At 42.2% G+C, this 20,401-nt stretch overlaps 3 protein-coding genes and 1 long non-coding RNA gene across 7 annotated transcripts in view; 2 read left to right on the top strand and 2 right to left on the bottom strand.

Annotated features, from left to right (window-relative positions):
* Positions 1-546: 546 nt before the first annotated feature.
* On the bottom strand, positions 547-9,917 carry LOC135489288 (condensin complex subunit 2-like). Its single transcript, XM_064774577.1, has 15 exons — positions 9,821-9,917; positions 8,922-9,256; positions 8,466-8,682; positions 8,141-8,223; positions 7,574-7,835; positions 7,177-7,265; positions 5,967-6,135; positions 5,501-5,600; positions 5,137-5,267; positions 4,254-4,498; positions 3,855-3,959; positions 3,276-3,449; positions 3,019-3,126; positions 2,499-2,663; positions 547-1,202 (listed from the first exon to the last, which is right to left on the bottom strand). Exons 2-15 carry the CDS (start codon positions 9,252-9,254, stop codon positions 1,146-1,148), a joined length of 2,238 nt encoding a protein of 745 aa, XP_064630647.1. The 5' UTR covers positions 9,255-9,256; positions 9,821-9,917; the 3' UTR covers positions 547-1,145.
* A 56-nt stretch (positions 9,918-9,973) lies between these two features.
* On the top strand, positions 9,974-11,716 carry LOC135490000 (swi5-dependent recombination DNA repair protein 1 homolog). Its single transcript, XM_064775644.1, has 3 exons — positions 9,974-10,075; positions 10,306-11,022; positions 11,274-11,716. The coding sequence occupies exons 1-3, from the start codon at positions 10,073-10,075 to the stop codon at positions 11,457-11,459; spliced, it is 906 nt and encodes a 301-aa protein (XP_064631714.1). The 5' UTR covers positions 9,974-10,072; the 3' UTR covers positions 11,460-11,716.
* A 919-nt stretch (positions 11,717-12,635) lies between these two features.
* Positions 12,636-19,221, bottom strand: LOC135490034 (cytoskeleton-associated protein 2-like). 3 transcript variants are annotated; one of them, XM_064775683.1, is made up of 9 exons: positions 18,950-19,221; positions 16,712-17,294; positions 16,146-16,205; positions 15,662-16,015; positions 15,211-15,361; positions 14,931-15,008; positions 14,535-14,705; positions 14,153-14,415; positions 12,636-13,657 (listed from the first exon to the last, which is right to left on the bottom strand). In XM_064775683.1, the coding sequence occupies exons 2-9, from the start codon at positions 17,269-17,271 to the stop codon at positions 13,396-13,398; spliced, it is 1,899 nt and encodes a 632-aa protein (XP_064631753.1). In that variant the 5' UTR covers positions 17,272-17,294; positions 18,950-19,221; the 3' UTR covers positions 12,636-13,395. The 3 variants fall into 3 exon arrangements, with proteins under 3 accessions (XP_064631753.1, XP_064631751.1, XP_064631752.1); XM_064775681.1 differs by lacking the exon at positions 18,950-19,221 and adding an exon at positions 18,861-18,935; XM_064775682.1 differs by lacking the exon at positions 18,950-19,221 and adding an exon at positions 17,655-17,750.
* Positions 18,920-20,401, top strand: part of LOC135490036 (uncharacterized) — a 24,047-nt gene continuing 22,565 nt past the window's right edge. For both annotated transcript variants that reach the window (XR_010447259.1, XR_010447260.1), the window contains exon 1: positions 18,920-18,952. This is a non-coding gene — a long non-coding RNA (uncharacterized LOC135490036). The remainder of the gene's footprint in view (positions 18,953-20,401) is intronic.

Here is a 20,401-nt window from a genome sequence, read left to right as displayed (position 1 = left end):
GGTGAAAACACTGCCATAGTCATTATCTGTAACAATATGAACAAGGTAAAATGAACACAAACCTGTTGGTAATTCAGCATTTTATGTAGTTGAATGCACATACCAACACAACTGTTGAATGAACATACCTTGACAACAGACAGAACCATTCAAATTACTTCCTCTCAAACCAAACACATGTTTTTCTTTGTTGTTGAAAATACCCCCCCCCCCCATACCATCCTGGCGAGTCAATACCCTTCATGTAGCAGGCCTTCCAACTTACTGAGCTGTCCTGCCCAAGAAATACAATTTTTTAATCATGTTTGAAAAGACATTGTTGTCGGTCTTGGGGTCATCTACAAAATAGCATTCATCTGGTTATAAGGTTATTCAAGCATGACTTGAATCACATATGTGACCCGCTCTACCAAAACTAGGCGCTTGTCGCATCTGAACTTCACAGGTTGATACGGACTTGTTGTTCATTTCCCTATTGTAGACCTTTTGTGAAATCTATTACAAACTGATTTGGTCACATTTCACAAAAGGTCTACAATAGGGAAATGAACAACAAGTCCGTATCAACCTGTCAAGTTCAGATGCGACAAGCGCCTAGTTTTGGTGGAGCGGGTCACATATAGAGGGAAATGCCCGACTGTTTGTCATGTAATAGCGAGTAAATTGCAAAATATGCATGCTGTGATTTTGTGCATGCACTACAAAGTAACCCTGTGGTTATTGACGGAAATATCATACAGTACCTCTAATTAATGAATGAACTGGAGTTTATTATGATAATTAACCAGAACATTCAGTCTCAGAAGCTCCGGATCATTCTCCTTCTGTCTGAAACAACACAGGGATGTGATAGAGCCAAGAACAAAAAGATGAAAAACATTTTCCTGTGAAATCCTTGGATTGGAAATACCGTTCCTTACAAAATGTCCCTCTTAAATAGTAAAATGGTTATTTTAGTCCAATTTAGAAAATTCAAAGTTTACAGTGAGATCAGTCATAGATGTTTCCATTTCTCCTGTTATACTATTACTAAACCGTTTTAAGGAGTGGGAAAAGTGGAAAATCATCCAAAAATTTGAAATGTCTCATTCATGTTTGTCTGAACATGTCAGTATCAATCCTCCTTTATGACATTTGTGTCACAATCAGTCTTGAGTAATCTTGAAGTCAGACATGTCGGGTAATCCTTCGAATTTCAGTGTCTGAAAATGATGCAAACAAAAGATAAAACTAGAAATATATAACGCAATTGGGGCAAATTGCGAATGTATGCCCCCGCTCACACCACAAAAGTTTGAAGTGTGTCAAACCTCTAGTTCTTCAGTTAACAATCGGAATACCAAAATCTAAGTTGGCTGCTGGCAGCCATATTGAATTTTGGGTCACACCCAAAATCGACAGGGAACCTCCCCAACACAACCTCATCACACCACATAAGTTTCAGGTCTGTCACTCACTTGGTTCTTGAGTTACAGGTCGGAATGCGAAAAACCAAGTCGGGCCTGGCAGCCATCTTGGATTTCAGATCGGGCCCAAAATGAATAGGGAACCTCCCCTACACTAGGTAATAACACCACATAAGTTTCAGGTCTGTCACTCACTCGGTTCTTAATTTACGGGGCGGAATACAAATCACCAAGTCGGGGACCTGGTGGCCATCTTTGATTTCGGGTCTGGCCCAAAATCGATAGGGAACCTCCCCTACCATAGACCATTACACCACAAAAGTTTGAAGACTGTTGGACCACTGGTTCTCCAGTTAACGAGCGGAATGCCAAAATCTAAGATGGTGGCTGACGGCCATCTTTGATTTCGGGTCGGGCCCAAAATCGATAGGGAACCTCCCCTACCATAGACCATTACGCCACAAAAGTTTGAAGACTGTTGGACCTCCGGTTCTCCAGTTAACGAGCAGAATGCGAAAATCTAAGATGGTGGCTGGCGGCCATCTTTGATTTCGGGTCGGGCCCAAAATCGATAGGGAACCTCCCCTACCATAGACCATCACACCACAAAAGTTTGAAGACTGTTGGACCTCTGGTTCTCTAGTAAACGAGCGGAATGCGAAAATCTAAGATGGCGGCTGGCGGCCATATTGGATTTTGGAACGTGCCAAAAAACAATAGGGACCCTTTGACACACTAGGCCTACACCCCCTAAAAATTTCAAGTCAGCCAAGCAAGGGGTTCTTGAGTTATAGTCTGGAATTCAGTGCGGCGGACGCGGCGGCGGCAGCCGGAAACCACCCAAGTACAAAATGCCCCCACTTTAGCGGGGGCACAATAAGCTTTCGATTACAAGTAATATGAAAAAAACAGTGGAACCTCCCTTGGCCAAATGTTAGCAGACACCTCTCTATTTACGACATCCTCTCTAAGGACAACCCTCTATTACGGGCACCAATTTGGGCCCAAAATTGGGTGTTTCCATCAATTTGACCTCTTTAAAATCTGCCCGTGTGGTGAACACTGTCAGGTATGGCTAAAACTGTGACCTACCTTTTCATTTGCGAGATGCAGGATACACACAAAACAGATGGCAGTACTGAGATTCTTGGCCATGTTTTTCGTGACGTGGTTTGGCAACGTACTGATGACCTGGCTGAATTCGTGACTACCGTTCACAGCGTCAGACACACCTTGTTCGTTATCCGCCTCGTTTTCCTGGAATAAAATATTGTCATTTTTTCGAAAATCATGCACAAAGAGGATTTTAGTAATAAATCAGTTCTGAAAATGGAAATCGATCGGATGTTGCCACTGGCACTGTGCCACTTACACAGGCAAGTTTTGCTCAATTCTTGTAAATTCTATGCAAAATCATCAAAGATGCACAGTTATGTAAGGAGGTAATAATGCAGATTGTCCCTCCCCCAAGGAGACAGGCCCGGATGTTTCCACTGTGCCACTCCGACAGCCAAGTTTTCCTCAATTCTTGCAAATTCTATGCGAAATTGCCGAAGATCCTGAGTTGTGTAAGTAAGGAGATAATAATGTAGATTGTCCCTACCCCACTGACCTTGTCTTGTTCTTCCCGTTTCACCAACAATGACCACATTGCTCCCTTTAACCTTTTGACGTCCATTTTCTTGGCGGTCCGAGCGTACGCAATATCTATTTTTGCCACCTGTAAAATAAAGTAAAGGTCTGTACAGTAGAACCTCTCTCTTAAGCACACCCTCATAGATGGCATTTAATATTGTTCGAAATAGAGTTTACCAGTGAGAAACAAATGCTATGAGATAAATAACAACAAGATGTCTGCAAATTTCTCACCTTTCTTGGTTGTGCTATGAGATCTTCTCCTAATAACGTCTGATTCCCATTAGCGTCCTCCAGGAGCTCCGATTGGTTGGTCGTGACATCTTGGAATGCGCTCTGGTCGTACTCGCTACCAGCTTGCGTGAAGTCGAAGCCACCACCCTCGTTGTCATCATCGTCATCACCGCCCTGGAAGATAGAGGAGAAAAATTTAGGTCCATGATTACAGTAGAACCTCTCTATTAAGGACAGCGATTGGTCCCAAGGTGTCCTGATTAGAGGAGTCCTGATTAGAGGTGTCCGGATTAGAGAGGTCAAATTAAATGGATGCAACCAATTTGGGACGAAAAGTAGCATCCTTAATTGAGAGGGTGTCCCTAATAGAGAGGTGTCTGCTAAGGGAGGTTCCACTTCACTATTTTCAGGGATGTCAATGAGCCATGGCAAAAAATCTTGTCTTTTGGTCAGGACTTGCTTGCACACAAATATCTCTAAACTCACAACACAGATAAATGACATCACTTGAATTTTTAGCGAGATGCCATGTGGTACAAGCAGCTCTTGACTTCAAATGATTTTTTTGTTGTAACTCACCTCTGCGGTGGCAGGACAGAAATTTTCCCGGTCGTTCTGATTGTCATAGTCGTAATTCTCTACGCCTTCGTCAACGTCTTCTGTGGCAGCCTTCGAACGACGAATCTGCCAAGACAAATTTTCATTATAAGAAAGTACTCATTGTTAGAATGATTATTGACCAAACCTTGTCCGTTTTTAGTGGTACAGTTAAAGGCTATCGGCCAAAGCACCTCAGGTTTGGAAACACACTTTACTTTCATCTTTGTGTAATAATAAAGTGAAGTGTTTTGAGGGATCAAACCGCACTGGATTTAGCACTATAGAAGTCTCATTATTATTACTTTCAATACTATCATCATAAGAACTAAAAAAATTTTAACACTCAATTCGGTCAAGACAAATCAAACACAGATATACCTTGATCTTGGGTTTAGCAAATAACTTGACAAGCCTGTCTGCGGTATAATGCACGTCCTCCGGGAGTGTGATCGATGATCGTGTGTATCGCTTCAAGGTCGTCTTCGAGACCATCGTTGAGGCTTTGGACTGTTTGAAAAACTGCGTCATCTCCGTTTCTTTGTCGTAGTCAATCTTGAAAGGCGTTTTCTTTTTTCGGGATTTTTCTGCCGTCTTTTCTCCCGAGGTACCGGGAGCCATCGGGTCTGAAAAATAAACATGAAAGATTTAGTATGCTGAAAATCACCAAGACCACACCCATTTAATACCTTGGATAGAAGGCCATCATCGCACTGATGACGACCTAGGTTGCAACGTTGCGGAAAGTAAGTAAGATAGAAGGCCTGCTGAAAACCTATTTCACCTATGTGGAAAAGAGTTTTCCTTTTTGAACCAAGTCACCTGCTGACACATTACATAAAAAATTTGGAAATATATCGCATTGGAACAGATAGCAACAAATCACCTATGGTGTAACCAAGCCACATTGTACCATAATTCGGTGATCATAATCAAAACAGAAGTTTGAACGTGTCAATAAATGAGGAGCTGGACAACCTCATGTGCTTCAGACCTGCTCCCTTATGAAGAAAAGAGGAATACTGGCCAAAGGACACCCCCTTTCCACAAGCTGACTCTCTGGGACAACTGACACAAAACAGACAACTTTACTATGAAAACGGACAAACTTTCTAGCGTGCATCTCAGGTATTCCGAACACAGAAGAAGATAGTATCACTCTCAATAAAAGTCAAATATGATGAAATGGTGTTGATCACAATATTTGAACAAAACGTTTATAGTCACTGTGCTCTGTATCAAACACCCATTGTACAATACCAACCTTTGGTTAGCGCTCCTTTGACTTTCCAGTGAGATGGTCCGGCCCATGTGCTCAGTAAGGATGGATTGAAGTAAGAGTAGTCGCTGTGCTCTGTATCTAACACTTGCATCAGTTCACCAACTGTTCCATCCCTGAAAAATATAGAAGAGAGGTTTAGAAACACATAGGAATGGAGGACGGAAGAGAAAATGAGGCCAAGTTGAGTCAATTGTTTGGTTTGGGTCCCGTTACAGTTATTATTGCCCTTTGATCACGTCCAAGACTCAAAAGTTGTGATGTTCTCATCCTGATGTATTTCCAAGGATGAAAGCTTTCTGGTAAATATGCTTTCAAACTCACGTCCTGCAGTTCCGCTGCGACTTACTTTATACTGTCCATGACATTGCTGACAAGTTTCGCCTCAGATCCGTCACCAATCATCACAGACTCCCCAGCTATGCTACCTGTCTCGCTGTAATTTGAAGCTGGAAAGAGAAGGATGAAATGTGAAATGAAATGGTAAAACCACTAAAAAATCCTACACGGTTGGTCGCATGTTTATCATAAATATATACCAAAGAAACGATTATTTAGGCTTTTTGCAATTTTTTACAGAAAATTATCTGAAGTCTTTAGTTCATGATATCTATTCTAAAGTAAAAAGCTCCTTCTCATACAATCAACTTGCTGCTTTGATTAACAAAATCAAATTCGGCAATTCTCCGTTGACAATGGCAACAACATTTCTTCAGCGCCACTTCAAGTCAGACATCTTGAAAATGGATGGAAAATGCTTAAGTTTACATTCATGATGACACAACAAATTGGAACAAGACATATTTCTCTCCTACCTGCATCATCATCATCGTCACATGGAGCACCACCAAAATCGTCAAACCCAGCTCCACCTAGTGTCTGATCCATGGATGGATCAGGTACTGGCTCCACTTCAGCGTCGATATCAAACGCGTGCTGATCTTTACTCAAACTTTGCCGCTTTATGACAGAACTTAGTGTGTCCTGGAAAAAAGGATATACATGTATTCGTCTCTACGCTATTTAGCTAGATGAGGGGTCCCTGAACAACAGGGCTGATTTTCGTGTAATTCTAGGCCTATCATTGTGTAACAGACCTGTCTCAACTGGCCAAAGAACATTAGCACAGTATGTTAAAAGGGGACTATAGGCAGGAGCAGTGGGGTTAAATTGGCCATCTTCGGGTGACTAATATGCACTGTAAGGGCACATGTAAGATTCAGCTCTTGATCTATTCGTTGTACAAGCAGAGACAAGACCACTAATGAATATTCATAGGTTGGAGGGTCGAGGCCTATCAATTAGACGAGTGCATGTTTTTAACTCTCAAGTACATATTTGGAGAGGTATTGAAAAAATATTTGTTGTGGCAAGTCTACAGATATAAAGAAATTATTTGATGAAAAAATTAATTTCGAATTTTGCTAATTGGGTAATAGGGGGCGTGTTTTGAGTTTTTTCTGCCAGTTGGCTGAAAAGAGTGGAAATATCAAAGTCTGTCTAATTTGTCGATTATCAAAAAATTTCCGTGGTCAATCACCAGTTTATTTTTCACCATTTACTTGCCCGACTGTCCGGAATAACATAATCTAAATTTCAGATTCACAACACCACGCATTATTTGATGCGTCGCGGTCAAACATTGACAATTTAACTGCGAAAAGGCTTAAAAAATCAATTGTGGTCTTGTCTCAGCATGAATAGACTTGACGTGATGTGAGATGGGAGAGCCCCCTATTGCCGACATTGTGTAGCTTTATCTTGCCTACCTAGCAGCTGCCTATAGTGTCCCTCAAAGTGCATCAGACAATGGTAACTTTAAGCAGAGACATATTAGGTTTCCAGAGCAAATATTTTGAAAATAGCACCAGAGACAGGTCCAGGAGGATGATGGGACATGGAGCTCAGATCTTGGTAGGAATAGGATTGTCTAGACTGATCTTAATTGATTTGGTGGTCGCGTAACCAAAGGGTAAACAGTAGCTGATGCGACTTTCCAAGTACTGGTCACCAAGATGTACTTACGTCGCTATTTTTGTCCCAATTTGAAAAAGTAAAATCCACAAACTGCGGGCAGATCTCGATATCTTGTGAACTAGCTGCCTGGAGGACACCTGAAGACATGAAAACGTTTGTTATCAAGGAATTCAGTTTTTCTTAGATGTAAGATACATGTACCACAATTTTATCATCAATGTTGGGCAATGACTTGGCTGAAAAACATCTTCCTGAATGCTGCGATATACTAATATCTGTCACAAAACAGTTCTACCATAGAAACTTCCTTGGCAGATACCTTTGCCATGAGTATACCAACTCTATTACTACACTAGAGGCATCTTCGGAAACAGTATGAAATCTCCATAATCTCGCTATTTCCACCCTGCAACTCTCTATTGAGAAGAGCAATTGCGGACTTTACCTCGAAAACCTTTGACACTGCATAGCTTCTGTCCCTCGACAGACGCTGTCCTGTCCATCCGGAATCCCGTCACAACCGTCTCCGAATCCAACGCAAGCTGTGAGGAGTTATCCAGACAACACAGATGATTCAATAGCAGCCCACTCGTTCCTCCTTCATCAAAAGATGCGGACGTTTTCTGGAAGAGCGGGTCGACTTCGAATTCCAGGTTGAAATTATTAACCGTTATATTCTTCAGATTTGTCTCGACAGTCTTGCCGGTCTGAAATGCGAATGGTCAAGTTAGATTGGATAAGGAATTTGCAAGAGGAGATTGCGCAACCTTCCGACTTCATCTCTGAGGTTGAATTACTGTTATAAGGGACCCAACAACCTGGTTTTTGAAAATCAACTTCCCATTTTTTGATATGTAAAATTAGTTCTTCGATTCACCCAGAGATACGATTGGGTTCCCCCGGGCCCCTTTGCATGGTAGCCAACAGTGTTAACCATAGGCTATGAGGCACCTTGACTCACAGTTTAGTTGGAGCGATTTAACGTTGAAGATTTGCACGAAGAATGACCTACCCGTCTTTTCTTCTTCTTTTTCTTATCACCCATTTCACTGGCTTCCTCAGCATCTTCAAATCCTGCTTCCTGATGTTGGTCACCTGCAATCGACAACATCATTATAAGATTGTTGCCCACGATGGTAGGAGATATACCGAAATGTTTCCGATAATATTGCCCAACACACGAGTTCCTAGTGTACCATTTTTAACTGTTTGGTTTTGGCAGTGCACCGTTTTTGAATGTACCACTTTGGTAGTAATTTTTCTTTGGCTAGCTGAGAGAGTTCTTGAAATTTCCCTTGTAGTCCTTGTTGAGCAATAAACAGGAATGCTCCACTTACCTTTACCAGCGCCACCCTGTTTCTCTGCTCCACGACCAAGTCCTCCCAACATCTTATATGTCTCCGAATGGACCGCGTCAACGCGCCCCGCGTAGATCTTTGCGCTGGCATCGAGCGTGGAACTGGCCACCTGGAAGTTGTTCATCTCTTTTTTCTTGATCAATTCGGACATGTAGTCAATCAGATGGAGACCAAACGCATTCTTGGCATTGATTTTCTGAAGAAAAAATATCAGAAGATGAGATTAAGAATCTTTACCTGAAGCAAGGATGATACAATGACAGGGTCTCCCCATGTTGAGTACAAAACATAACAGATGCATATACTTATTCAATTTTTAGACCTAGAAATGTGTTTACCAGATTATATTTACACATCTGTAGGTTCAATATATTTGACATCAGACCATACCAGAAATTACCACTGAAAAGAGATCACTCATATTTCTTGACTTACATTCTCAGTTGACAACTTGATACAGCTGGCATAGTGATCAGCAAGTTGGGTGTTACTCAGGCCACTCAGAGGGGTGGAACGCCGTCTCTCACCAGGTGGCGTACCAGGGCTCGTCAGCTGCTGCCTCTGCAGCTCCATGACCCTTGACCTCCGCCGGGCACGTCGCTCGGCTTCATCGGGATTCTCCTCTGTACACACCAAGGCGGGTGACGCAAAGACCTGGCCCTGGGCCTGGGGAACATGGCGTCTGGTTGATGGCGAGATGAACTCTGGAGCAGTGGTTGGGGTAAGTCTGGACGTGCTTGTTGACGCCCCTGGCGATAACAATGGCATGTCTGAAAGAGAGGTTGATTCAGTTTATAGCGAGAATTTATAAAGAATAAAAGACTTGTCTTATCTTTGTTGTAAACTGGACTGGGACTGGGAGGGAGTGGGAGTGGCTGTCGAGAATGAATAGAAGTTATGTTTGTTCCACTGATCACATCCACGTGGGACATTTTATGGAACGAGTTTACAATCCCCGATCACACCCCCAAAAAAGGTCATCAGTTGACTAACCAAAGCACCACTGTTCAATGGATTTATAGTTGAATGCGATCAAACTACGTCATTTCCGATCGGGGATTCTAAAGTTTAGCCCATTTTATGGTCTTTTTTAACGGACACCAAGGCTAGACACGCAGTTGTCCCTATACGGAAAAAGAAAACTCATGCATGTAGGCCTATCTGTGCATTTACATACATCGTGTACACAGTGAGTGTGTGCATTGTACTGTAAATGTAATGCTAAGCACTGCACCAGCCGAATGTCACAAATATTTAGGAACAAAAAGCTCCTGTTTTCTCACTCAAATAATCCATATTCACTAAAATTAAATCATTTCAGTCATGCAGTATACCTTACTTTCACTTGATATTACTTTAATAAACGTGTTTATCTCCTATATTACATATAAAATGGTTTTATTTGACCGATTTCTAAAATATTTTTATTCAAAGTTGTCCCGCCGTTTACATCTCGCAGTAGTCCAATTGTTCCGAGATTTGGCGAGATCGGCGGCATTTACAAAATTTGTAAATGTCGTTTTTGACAAACAATGCTCAATAAATCGCCCTCTTTAGCATTTTCATTGCTATGAATTATTTTGAATATGGTAGATGGTTTTATAACAATCGTATCAACTGATACGCGTGACATGTTATCCAAAATCCATTGATATACGGACCTTGTTGATATGTCCGAGTTTAGAATTGTCATGCATCCGACAATCGGGTAGGAGTTCTGTACACTCCCAAGGATACAAAGACAAAAGACAAAACAATGCTGATTCTTCCGAGAGCCAAACTAAAAAACAAGATAACTTTCCTCTTTGTATTGTTTCAGGCAAGACCAATGAGTCGAGCGTTGAAGGAGAGGCTAAAGCGCATCGGACGTGTTTATTCATCCCCAGTCATCGCTAGTAATAGTAAAAGACAATGTCATGTTGAAGAAGAAAAAGGCAATGCCCATGATTCTGAGAGCAGCCAACAGATTGGGGACTGCCAGTTATCTGAAGAGTTTGAATGTGCGTCTTTGCAAACCAGAGGACAGTCCTTGAATGTAGATGTGGCGGAGGCGCTTGATCTGGGATGTTGGGACTCGCAAGCCGATTCATACTGCGAGGAGAGACTGGATTCACAACCTCGTTCACAGGATACGTCAGAATTGGAGCTAGGTAATTTGTCAGGGAGAGTATCAAAGACTTCTCCGATTGTGAGGACAATAAAGTATGTTCAAAAAGACGCTCAAGCGAATACCTACAACTCTAGTGCAAAGAGATCAGTGTCTCCTAACAACTCTAGTGCAAAGAGACCATGTGTCTCACCAAATATCTCAAGTGTCAATACTCGGGGGTTTCCAAACATCAGCAAACCAGCATCTTCTCCCACTGATATGATAGACAGTGACATGGCTGGTAAAGTCGTGGATCCAGGCAGCCTCCCCTGTCCTGTCGACAATGTTGATCAGTTGAAGAAACAAAGGACGGCGTTATTGACACGCCTCAATCGGAAAGAAGAACTGCTGCGGAAATTAAATATGGTGAAGATGTATCGGGCTAAGGTAGGTTCTTTTCTTGGTAATGAAGTGGGGAGTGCTGTGGCACAGTCAAGAGCATCTGACGTGTGATCGTAAGGTTGTGAGTTCGAGGATGACTATAAACTCTGATACTGTGATAGTGAATGATTCAACTGAATTGACAAACATGCTCATTTTGATAAACTATGTGCACCTGCATAAGACTGTTTTTAATTCTTGATCAGACTTGTGCTTTAGCCAGTAATAATACTCCTGATTGTACCTTCTATTTCCAGAATGACCTGACGGAGCTCCAAGTACTTATCGACAAGTGGCGAACCGTATCCCAAGATGCACTGCAAGAATTGGTCGATATCACAAATGATCCAAAGCCGTCGTTGAAAGAACTCATAGACCACTTGCATCTTGATTATAAATTCATTGGATTTAATCAAGAGGAGGAGACATTTTTGCCAACGTGATTTGGACCTAACTTGTCTTCCGGAATTCGTTACTTCTTTGTTTAGAACATTTTGGACTCGCCAAACTGCTGGGTTTCACAGCCTGGTGGTTTCCAGTACCCCCTGGATCAGCTTGGTGCTGGAACAAGCTGCTTATATAGTCTTTAGAACGCCCTGTGTCAATTTCTATGAAAGGGGAGGGAATCCTTGAATACCCAAAAGCTGTACCGACTGTGTGACATCATTTGCTTTACCGGTAATTTTTCTGTACAGACAGTCTCCTATTGTTATTAAAACTGATAAAAATTTGCCTGTTAAGAACCAAAAGGTATGTGATACCAATAAAACTATTTTGTTATTTGTTGTTCTGTGTATTTCCTGAATTTTTCTTCTCCAACTCACTTACTTCAGTGCAACTTGAAGGTTGAAGCAATCAAAAGTGCGAGGGACCTTGGCCATTGGGTTTTGTCACAGGCAGCTTCCATCTTCACTAAGACCACTCCGCGACATCGAACATAAGTGAAATCACCTCACCTGGTGGCTACCTCAAACATATTCCAATAGTTCTGATTCTCATTTCTGTCCTCTGTACAGTGATGGAACGAGTTGTTTGCCCATAGCCGCCTGGTAGATGTGGAGGGGCTGCTTCCTTGAAGCGTTATCACTAAAGCTTGGATCCAACATCGGTCAGGACCCATGCCTTAGACTTGTCTGGCATGGTTAAACCCGCCACATGGCTCCTGCCAGCGTAGCCGTTAGGCTCGCAGGGACTCCCAAGCAGAATGTACTGTTCCAAACTACTTGGCCTCAAATCCTACATGCCCTACGCCCTGATCTTCTAAGGACAGGCTGGTCCACTGCGTCCGGATTGTAACTTTGCCAGGTGGAGACACTGGCTTGGTACGAGGTGACGAGGAACTGATGAAGATGCCCCTATTCGTGAGCATCACAGGGCTAAGGATCTTTCCGCTTGTGATAAAGGCAATCAGAATCAGACCAGTTTCGGTAATGAAGTCGGCTGTCCTTGAGAATTCCACAACAGTGCACCAGAGCTTTGTGTTCAGGGTATCGTCCTTTGGCCAGTATTCTTCTCTATTCAATCGTCAATCAAGACTTGATAAGGTGCTCACAAGAAGAAAAAAAAGAAAGTATTTCTTTGATACACACTGTGGATTTTTAATTATACCAAGTGCCAGTTCATACATTAATGTAGTCTATGAAAGTAGAAAATATGTGCTTATACGATGTTTCAGAAAGCCTAGGTTAGAATACACAAAGCTGATTTATCTTCAACACATTACATGTATTGATATCACTGCAGTGATAGTACACGTCTTCCAGAAGTGAACAAAGTAGTCTCCTGATCGGAAGTTGCGTGATCGGACATGAACATCTTGAGAAGCCGTTGTTGACAATGGTGAGACAGTAAACAGTAAATTTGAATTCAGCAAATTGATTGAACTTTCCAGCGTACATGTACTTGAAAAACTGCCAGGATGGCTGAAAGTAAACGCCAGCATTTCAAGTCAACTTTAGACCAGTTTTATATCACTAAAACTGCAAATTGTTCAAAATTCATGTCCATGAAAATATTATAGATAAATTAAAATGGATCTTAAGTCCAAAATTTTACATAGTATCAAGATTAAAATGTACTGGAGTACCGGTAAGTACGAAATATAGTTTAACAAATAAACCCTTGTATGGATTAAAGAAATCTAATCGATACTTGCTAACACGTATCAAAGTGACAACTATAGACTATCAGCACCACAATGTCACTTGGTGTGAACCTTAGTTTTTTAAAAACTACAATGCAACAAAAAGGTGTTTTAGAACACATGTCCAGACTTTACTAAACAAAATGCTTTGAATGCCAAGACCAGACCAACACCATTATTTTTGTCTGAAAGTGACGCTGTAATACTCTTAATTGATCGTCCGCTATAACAAAATGTTAATTCTCCTTTTCTGCATCACCACTGCTTCCCTCCTCCTCCTCATCCTCCGAATCGAAATCTAACTTCTCGCTCAAGTTCCGGTTGTCGTTATAGAGCATCTTGTTCTTCTTGTGGTCGGAAAGATCATCGAGATTATCAATCACCTCGTCGTGATCTTGTAGCATCCGTGGAAGATCTGTAAAACTCTTCCGGGTCGATCGGCGGACCGGTGTGACGACGTAACATTTCGGACTGTTGTCGTCGTCATTTAACCTCAAACTGGAATGATAAAATAGAAAGAGTCGAATGAGATAAAGACCGAGACAGGGGCATTTCGTCATTGTTCGGTGCGAATCCGGTTAGATGCCGGTATGGCCAGAGGCTCCATCTTTGGTCACGTTTTATATCAGAGTTTACGGGTCCTCGACTGGTTGCGTTTGCCGGGCTAACGAGCCCAGAATACCCAGTTCGACTTCAGAGTTTTCTCTCCTAGGCTGGTGTCTGACCAGGGTTAAACGGGCCAGTCTCCCACCTCATTTCAATAATTGTCCTTATAAACCCTTGGGGTTCCCTGTAGACGCACCATCCAATTTGAGGCGATGCCTTATTATAGTAGCAGCATCTTGCATAGAAATGGGCAATAGGGCAGCGGGGCAGAGACAGAATGCCCAAACACCAGCACTGGGAGTTTGGCATGGTTTTCCCCATGTCAATAAGATGGTTATCTCTGCAAACAATAGGACACTGATTCTCTAGGTTGAGATTACAACTTACTTTTTCATGAGCGGTGTACACGAAGACACAGAGAACTTAACCGCCGAAGAATTGATGATATTGTCTTCATCCACCTGATGCTGGACACGAGACATCTTCTTGGGCATCGTCAGCGGCACCTCCATTATTCTGACGGAGCGACGAGGCTTCTTTTTCTCCGTCTGCGCCTTCCGCTTGGCATCATGGTCCTTGTCACCCTCCATGTCGAACTGGAGTAGCCGCGTTGTGAAGTTGTGCAGCGCCTTGAGAATGTCCATCTTGGGCTGTAAGGAAAGTGGTAAGATTAATTTGAAAATGAGGATGAACACCTGTATCTCTCATTCCAAAGTTCTCAGTTCTAAAAACTGTTCCAGGTTTTAAAAACCGGGGGGAAAATACATACCTCTGCTCCAGACTTCATCGCTTCGTCGTAGACCTCCACCGTCTGTGCATCATTCCCAAGATCCTCCATCAGCCGGGCTTTACACAGCCAATAGGAAGAGACGGTGCGTCCACTCGAGACTTGGCCCACGCGACTTTCCAGTTCCAACAGCACCGTCTCAGCTAGGACTCCCTGAAAAAGATTGGAAGTTTTCATGACTAAAAAAGGAAAGTTAATTTCTTATGCAGCGCTCTATATACTGTGCGATGTAACAAGATTCATCTATACATTGTGTACATTTGAAGACTGTAGTTCTAGGACGGAAAAATGCCGAGGAACGTGACGAAGCCGATGGTCTCCATCTTGGCTACCATTGTACAATTTTATCCTTGATAATTTTTAAGAAGAACAACTCACCTCTTGATATTTTTCCATGCATGTCCCAATATGTTTCTTCACCTCCCTCGCTATATCCTCATGATCAAGCACGGTTTTCTGGAGAAAACAATAACAGGAATATACAGTAGAACCTCTCTATTTGGGACAAACTTGCTTGGGTCAATATCCAAACTGATCTGGGTTTCTCTAGGCCTCTTTGCATGAACCATGGTAACAAGCTACATACATAATGAATCACAGCGCAACCTCCTAGTCCTAAGGGTTTGATCAGAATACAGGTTCTCATTTTTACTCTTACCTGCCTGGCCAGCTGACACTCGTCCAATCCAGGACTTGCTAACTGAACCGGATCCCTCCAGGGCTCTTCACAAGCACCGTGGTAACAAGTGGCGTGGCGATGTCGTTCAGGGGTCTTGCCATGCGCCTTCAGCCATGATTCAAGTTTCTCACTGTAATCAAAAAATGATAGAGATGACTCGCGTTTCTCAAGTAAAGGTTTCTCAAGTTGTATTCAAATACATTTTATGAGCTAAAGTCTGCAGGGCGATCGCCAAAGCCAGCTACATGTAACTACTCATCAAGGTTGAATCTTACACGTATCTTAGTTTCAGTAGCAGTTAAAACCAGTTCTTGCTGCCGATTGCAATTGCGGTCAAACAAGGCCTTGTGTAACCGTGTACCAGCTGCCACCCTGGTCGTTTTGGACAAATGACAGGGCCACGTCGTTGGCTGCAGTAGAAAATATTTACCGCATATGGTGTTGTTCGTCTTCCATGGCATTCTTTGGCGTTCTCCGTGGAGTTCTGCCTGAGGCACGTGGGTTGGGCGTCCCAGGCGTATCCGCTAATCTCGACACAGATTTCGAAATACTCAAATGTCTCGCTCGTTTGGCACTTGCTTCATTTGTGGAGAAGTTCAACGGTCGTTTTGCTCGCCTGGGGTTGCTTGGAGTTTTTGGCGTCTTGTTACCATTTTCTTGTGACTTCTTATCTGATGAGACGTACGACTGGATGATGTTGTTTAATTTTTTGGACGAGGCCACAAACGAGCTTGGGTGTGGCCTACCGATTGATTTGGTGAGTTTATTTTCAGGGACTTTAGGTCTGAAGTGGAAAAATGACAACAAATTTTCAAATAATTGCCAAGGATGCAAATCCTAACTGAAAATAACTTAATTTGAGAAATTTTTGTTTGTTTTACCCAATTTTTTCCTAAACCGACAAGTGAACATACCTTTCAGCTGTTTTGACTTTATTCATTTCTTTCTTCTCCCGCCATGACTTTAGTCTGTCTCTGAAGATACACCGGAATCATCCAAAGTAAGAGTATTGAAGACAAAAAGAGAACTACATGCTGAGGTGCAATTGAGGTAAAACCATCTTGCTGGGTTGCCTGGGCAGTGAAAATTTGGCAAGTAAAACACATCTACTTAAAACTAAAAACCAGATCATGAAAGAACCATAAAAACACTTCATACAAGGAACCTCGCTTTTATGTCTCATTCAAAGGACAAAGCAATTTGCATTAGGGTTGTGTGTCTTGCTCAAGGAAATAAAGAAGAAACAGTAGTGATCCTTCCGAGAGTTGAACCCACAGCCTCTTGATTATGAACCCGACGCCCTAGCCATAATGCCATTTAGCATTTTTGACAACGCCGTAACAGTAATTTTCAATCAAAAAGATTTTCTTTTTCGTTGCCATATGTTTTCGCGAAAATAAAAGGCAAGCAAATCTTTTTTGGTTTACATTAATGTCAGGACACCGATAAAAACAAACTCGATTCACAAAAGAACTCATACCTCATAGGCGCTGCCCGCTTCATGGTGATACCTTCACAGGCTGACTGAACTTTTCCCCTCACGTTTTGGTTAACTTTGTTTATCGCTGTAAAATTCCTCGAAAGTCTTTTGATGCCTTTGGCATTCATCGCGTTTGACCTCACAGTCGCTGAAGGAAGAGCCTTGGGGATATTTCCTGTCATCATTTGAGTTTTGAGTACGTCAGTCCCGAGGTGTTCTTTACCCTGAATTTGTACCATCGTTGTTGCTGGTAACTTTATCTTTTGTTTCAGATCTTGTTTCGGTTGGACAGGTTTCTTTGCTGGAAAAGATTTCTGAGTCCGTCCCAAAGTTTTGCTTTTGTTGAGATTCATTCTCTCAATTGGTTTTATAAGATGTTGGGTTCCAAGTGTAGGCAGCGAGTTCCCCAGCTGAGTCCCTCTAAGAATGGGCTTCTTTCCAGCTTGCTTGCTGCCAGCGATCACAGGTCTAGAGTTCTCTAGAAAGTTCCCTTTTACAGGCTTTTGTCTGCCGGGCTTACTGCTAGCGATTCCAGGTTTCGTCTTAGCTTCTCTCCACATTTGGAGTTTCTGCTTCAGGAGTTCTGAAACATATCCAAGAAATTGTTATTGAAGGACAAACTGCAGGTGGGAGCACTTCATGTGTTATTCCATGAAGCAGCTGACAGCTTGGTTGGTGCCCTTTGTGTCTGTCTGACTTGAATGAATGGCAGACAAAATTTACAATCCGTGTTCGAAGTCAAAAGTTGTTCTAAACAAGTATCAGGAGAGAAGGAAAAGATCTGCTGTATGACAAGGAATAAAATATTTGAAGGAAAATGTGTTATCATCAAATAGATATGCATTCAATGGATTCATGGGCGGCCTGTTCTAATTTCGAACATAATCTGTACACGCAAGTCACCTTCTTATTGTCGGATAACAAATTAACCGATCTTTCTTACCCTGTTGACTGTCCATACTGATTAAATAAACAAGTTTTCGATAGTTGAAAACAATCTCGATGTAAGAAATTAACTAATAGTCACTTTTATCGCCATTGATTAATTCTCTGATTGAAATATTTCGCAAAAATGTGTATTTTATTGTCACACAAATTTGATTTTCCCACAACAAAGTTAGCTCGTTTTTGATTGGTCGATGGGAATCTCTACGGTGGCGCATGAGGAAACATAATTTCTGTAAAACAAAAACTCGAACTGCCTATATGACTTAGGTCTCGTAAGGGAGATTTTCCCAAATGTACGCGGTGATGACGTGCTCCATTAACAGGACGTAACATCTATTTTAAAATGCGTTTCCAAAGTGATTGCATGAGGACAACCCATTTGTATCGTATATCACTGGTAACGCCCGATTCCCCTGCTTCTGCAGGATGTTAAAGCGGGCATTTTATTTCTTTGAAAAAATCATAAGCGTCGCATTTTCTCCTAGCTCTGTTCACAATCCCAAATGGCAATATTGCCAATTGGGCCGGACAATCAAGGAAAACCCCAAATTATTATACATTTCTTCCTGAATAATTCTTACAGTGACCATTCTCCCGTAAAAGACAGTTGCTTTCGCTACACAAAAATCAAAAACAAATTGATGGTCAACCATTGAACTTTTGAGATATGTTGAATTTTGCATAAATCAGCGAAAAACGCACCAACTTGCACTGGACGGCATTTCAACACGGGGCCGACGCACATCCCAAGTTCAGTGTACACATACGTTGGCAATAACAGTAAAATGCGTCGTTTCTTGTTAGCCGCCTATTGAGTAGCGCTCTAGGTTTCAGAAACTCCAAAAAACATGTCTTTGGCATACTGTGACAACCAAGAAATTAATGATCTTTTAGGAACTACGGTTAGGGTTTGCCGCGCAAGAATACAAAAAAGTCCCTAATGAGACCTTAGCAGCATGCACTAGCCTACACGAGAGCCATTTCGTTGAAATATCGATACGGGAAAAACCCGACTCAGTTTCGCAACCATTATCATAGGCAACGTGAAATAAAGTGCTCAGCAGCCCGAGCCCCGATCGACTGACAAACACACATGGGCACCCAAACTGACAACACACATAAAATAATTACTTCATGTGCGTTGTCGGGAGGGGGGGGGGGTGTCAATCGATGGGGGGGGGGGGAGAGGGGGACTATTTACCTCTTAATTTCACGTGCCTGTGCCGGTATGACGTCTTCCACCTGATTATCATATCATATCAAATAAACTGCTGGAGTTCATGTACTCACTCTGTAAGTAATCATGTTTTTCTCCGCTTGAAAATTATATTCGCGCCCCTAAAACTCACTCAATGAACCACTCAACATCTATAGACTCGCTATGAGTGTTCGTTAGAGTCCGATTTAACGTTTAGTTGGAGAAAAGTGACTTTTACGCAGCTCGTTTCCGAATCCGAACTACGCGAATCAATGAATAAGATTGCGTGCAGGGAATTACCTAGGGGAATCCCCGATTCGTTTATTCTCTTCGCTATTGAGCACAGTTGATATGCAGAGGAATAAGTGACCTTTTGTAGAGGAATTCCCCCTGTATTTACGGAACTTGTGCTTGCTATTTTCGTCGACAAGGCTGAATTGGATTTTTCTTGAGGGCTGAATCGGTGCGCAGATGGCGTAGTTGAGGGACGAGTGATAAAATATCTAAAACCTTTTCTACGTTTCTCAATACGAACTGCGCTGTGGCATTCTTCGTATTCCTGGAACGGATACAATATTTGCCAGCAAACATCATTGCGGTCCGGAATGAATCAAAAACAGATCGGTGTTCTCAAGAAATTCCTGAGTTGGTGGTCGGGCTCGGATCCTGTGCATCGGGAGACCTTAGAGACCTCTAAGGGGTGACTGAATGCTGTGTATTGGAAAACCCCGTCGAACCAGTGCGTTTCAATCGTCGGGGCGAGTATAATCATAAACCCCCTCGCAGTCGCTTATTCCGCGGAAGTTGCCGCACCTCATGATCGTGATATGAACGCAAAGACCGCCGAGGGTGAGGAAATATTTAAGAAAGTTCTTGGAAAAGAAAAAGAAATATTCTGAGATTGCATTGAGGCATTTTAATGACTGTGCATTCTTTTTACGGGTTAATTGACTCACACTGTACCCATCCATTATTTTAACTCAACTCTTTGAGGGCTGAAAACATTCAAGATGCCGCATGATCTTGGAAGTTTGAATTGAACCTCAAAGATGCGCATCTTTGAGAGAAGACTCGGTCTATCTCATGAGGAATTTCCCCCCTCAATAGCCCATCTTCGAGGGATGACGACCATCTGTACCAGGATTGAACTGGAAGAGACTAGAGAAGCAGGTCCAGGACAGATTGCCGCGAGAATTTATAAATAGCTTGGAAAACACCATGTTGACGTCTTCACGGAATTACCATATCTCCCGCCTTTTCAGTTGCAATATTCTTCAAAGTTCGAAAGTTGTGCTACTCTATACCGAGCATTATTTGCGCATTTTACTGGAAAATGCTTGGAATAAAAAAACTTTATTTTGTATTCTTAATATAATATTCGCGTAGAATATCTTTCGTTACGAAAGAAGGGAAATAGCATGCATTTGTATTCAATGTATCAAGGAATTCTGAATTTCTTTATCTGATACGTGTTTGTTGTTACAAAACAAAACTTTTTTACTCCAAAAGTTTTTCCGTAAATATGACCATTACGGCTGGGCACA

This window comes from Lineus longissimus, chromosome 6 (genome assembly GCF_910592395.1).
Source record: "Lineus longissimus chromosome 6, tnLinLong1.2, whole genome shotgun sequence".
NCBI classification, from domain to species: domain Eukaryota; kingdom Metazoa; phylum Nemertea; class Pilidiophora; order Heteronemertea; family Lineidae; genus Lineus; species Lineus longissimus.
This window is presented reverse-complemented; position numbering and strand designations above follow the sequence as displayed.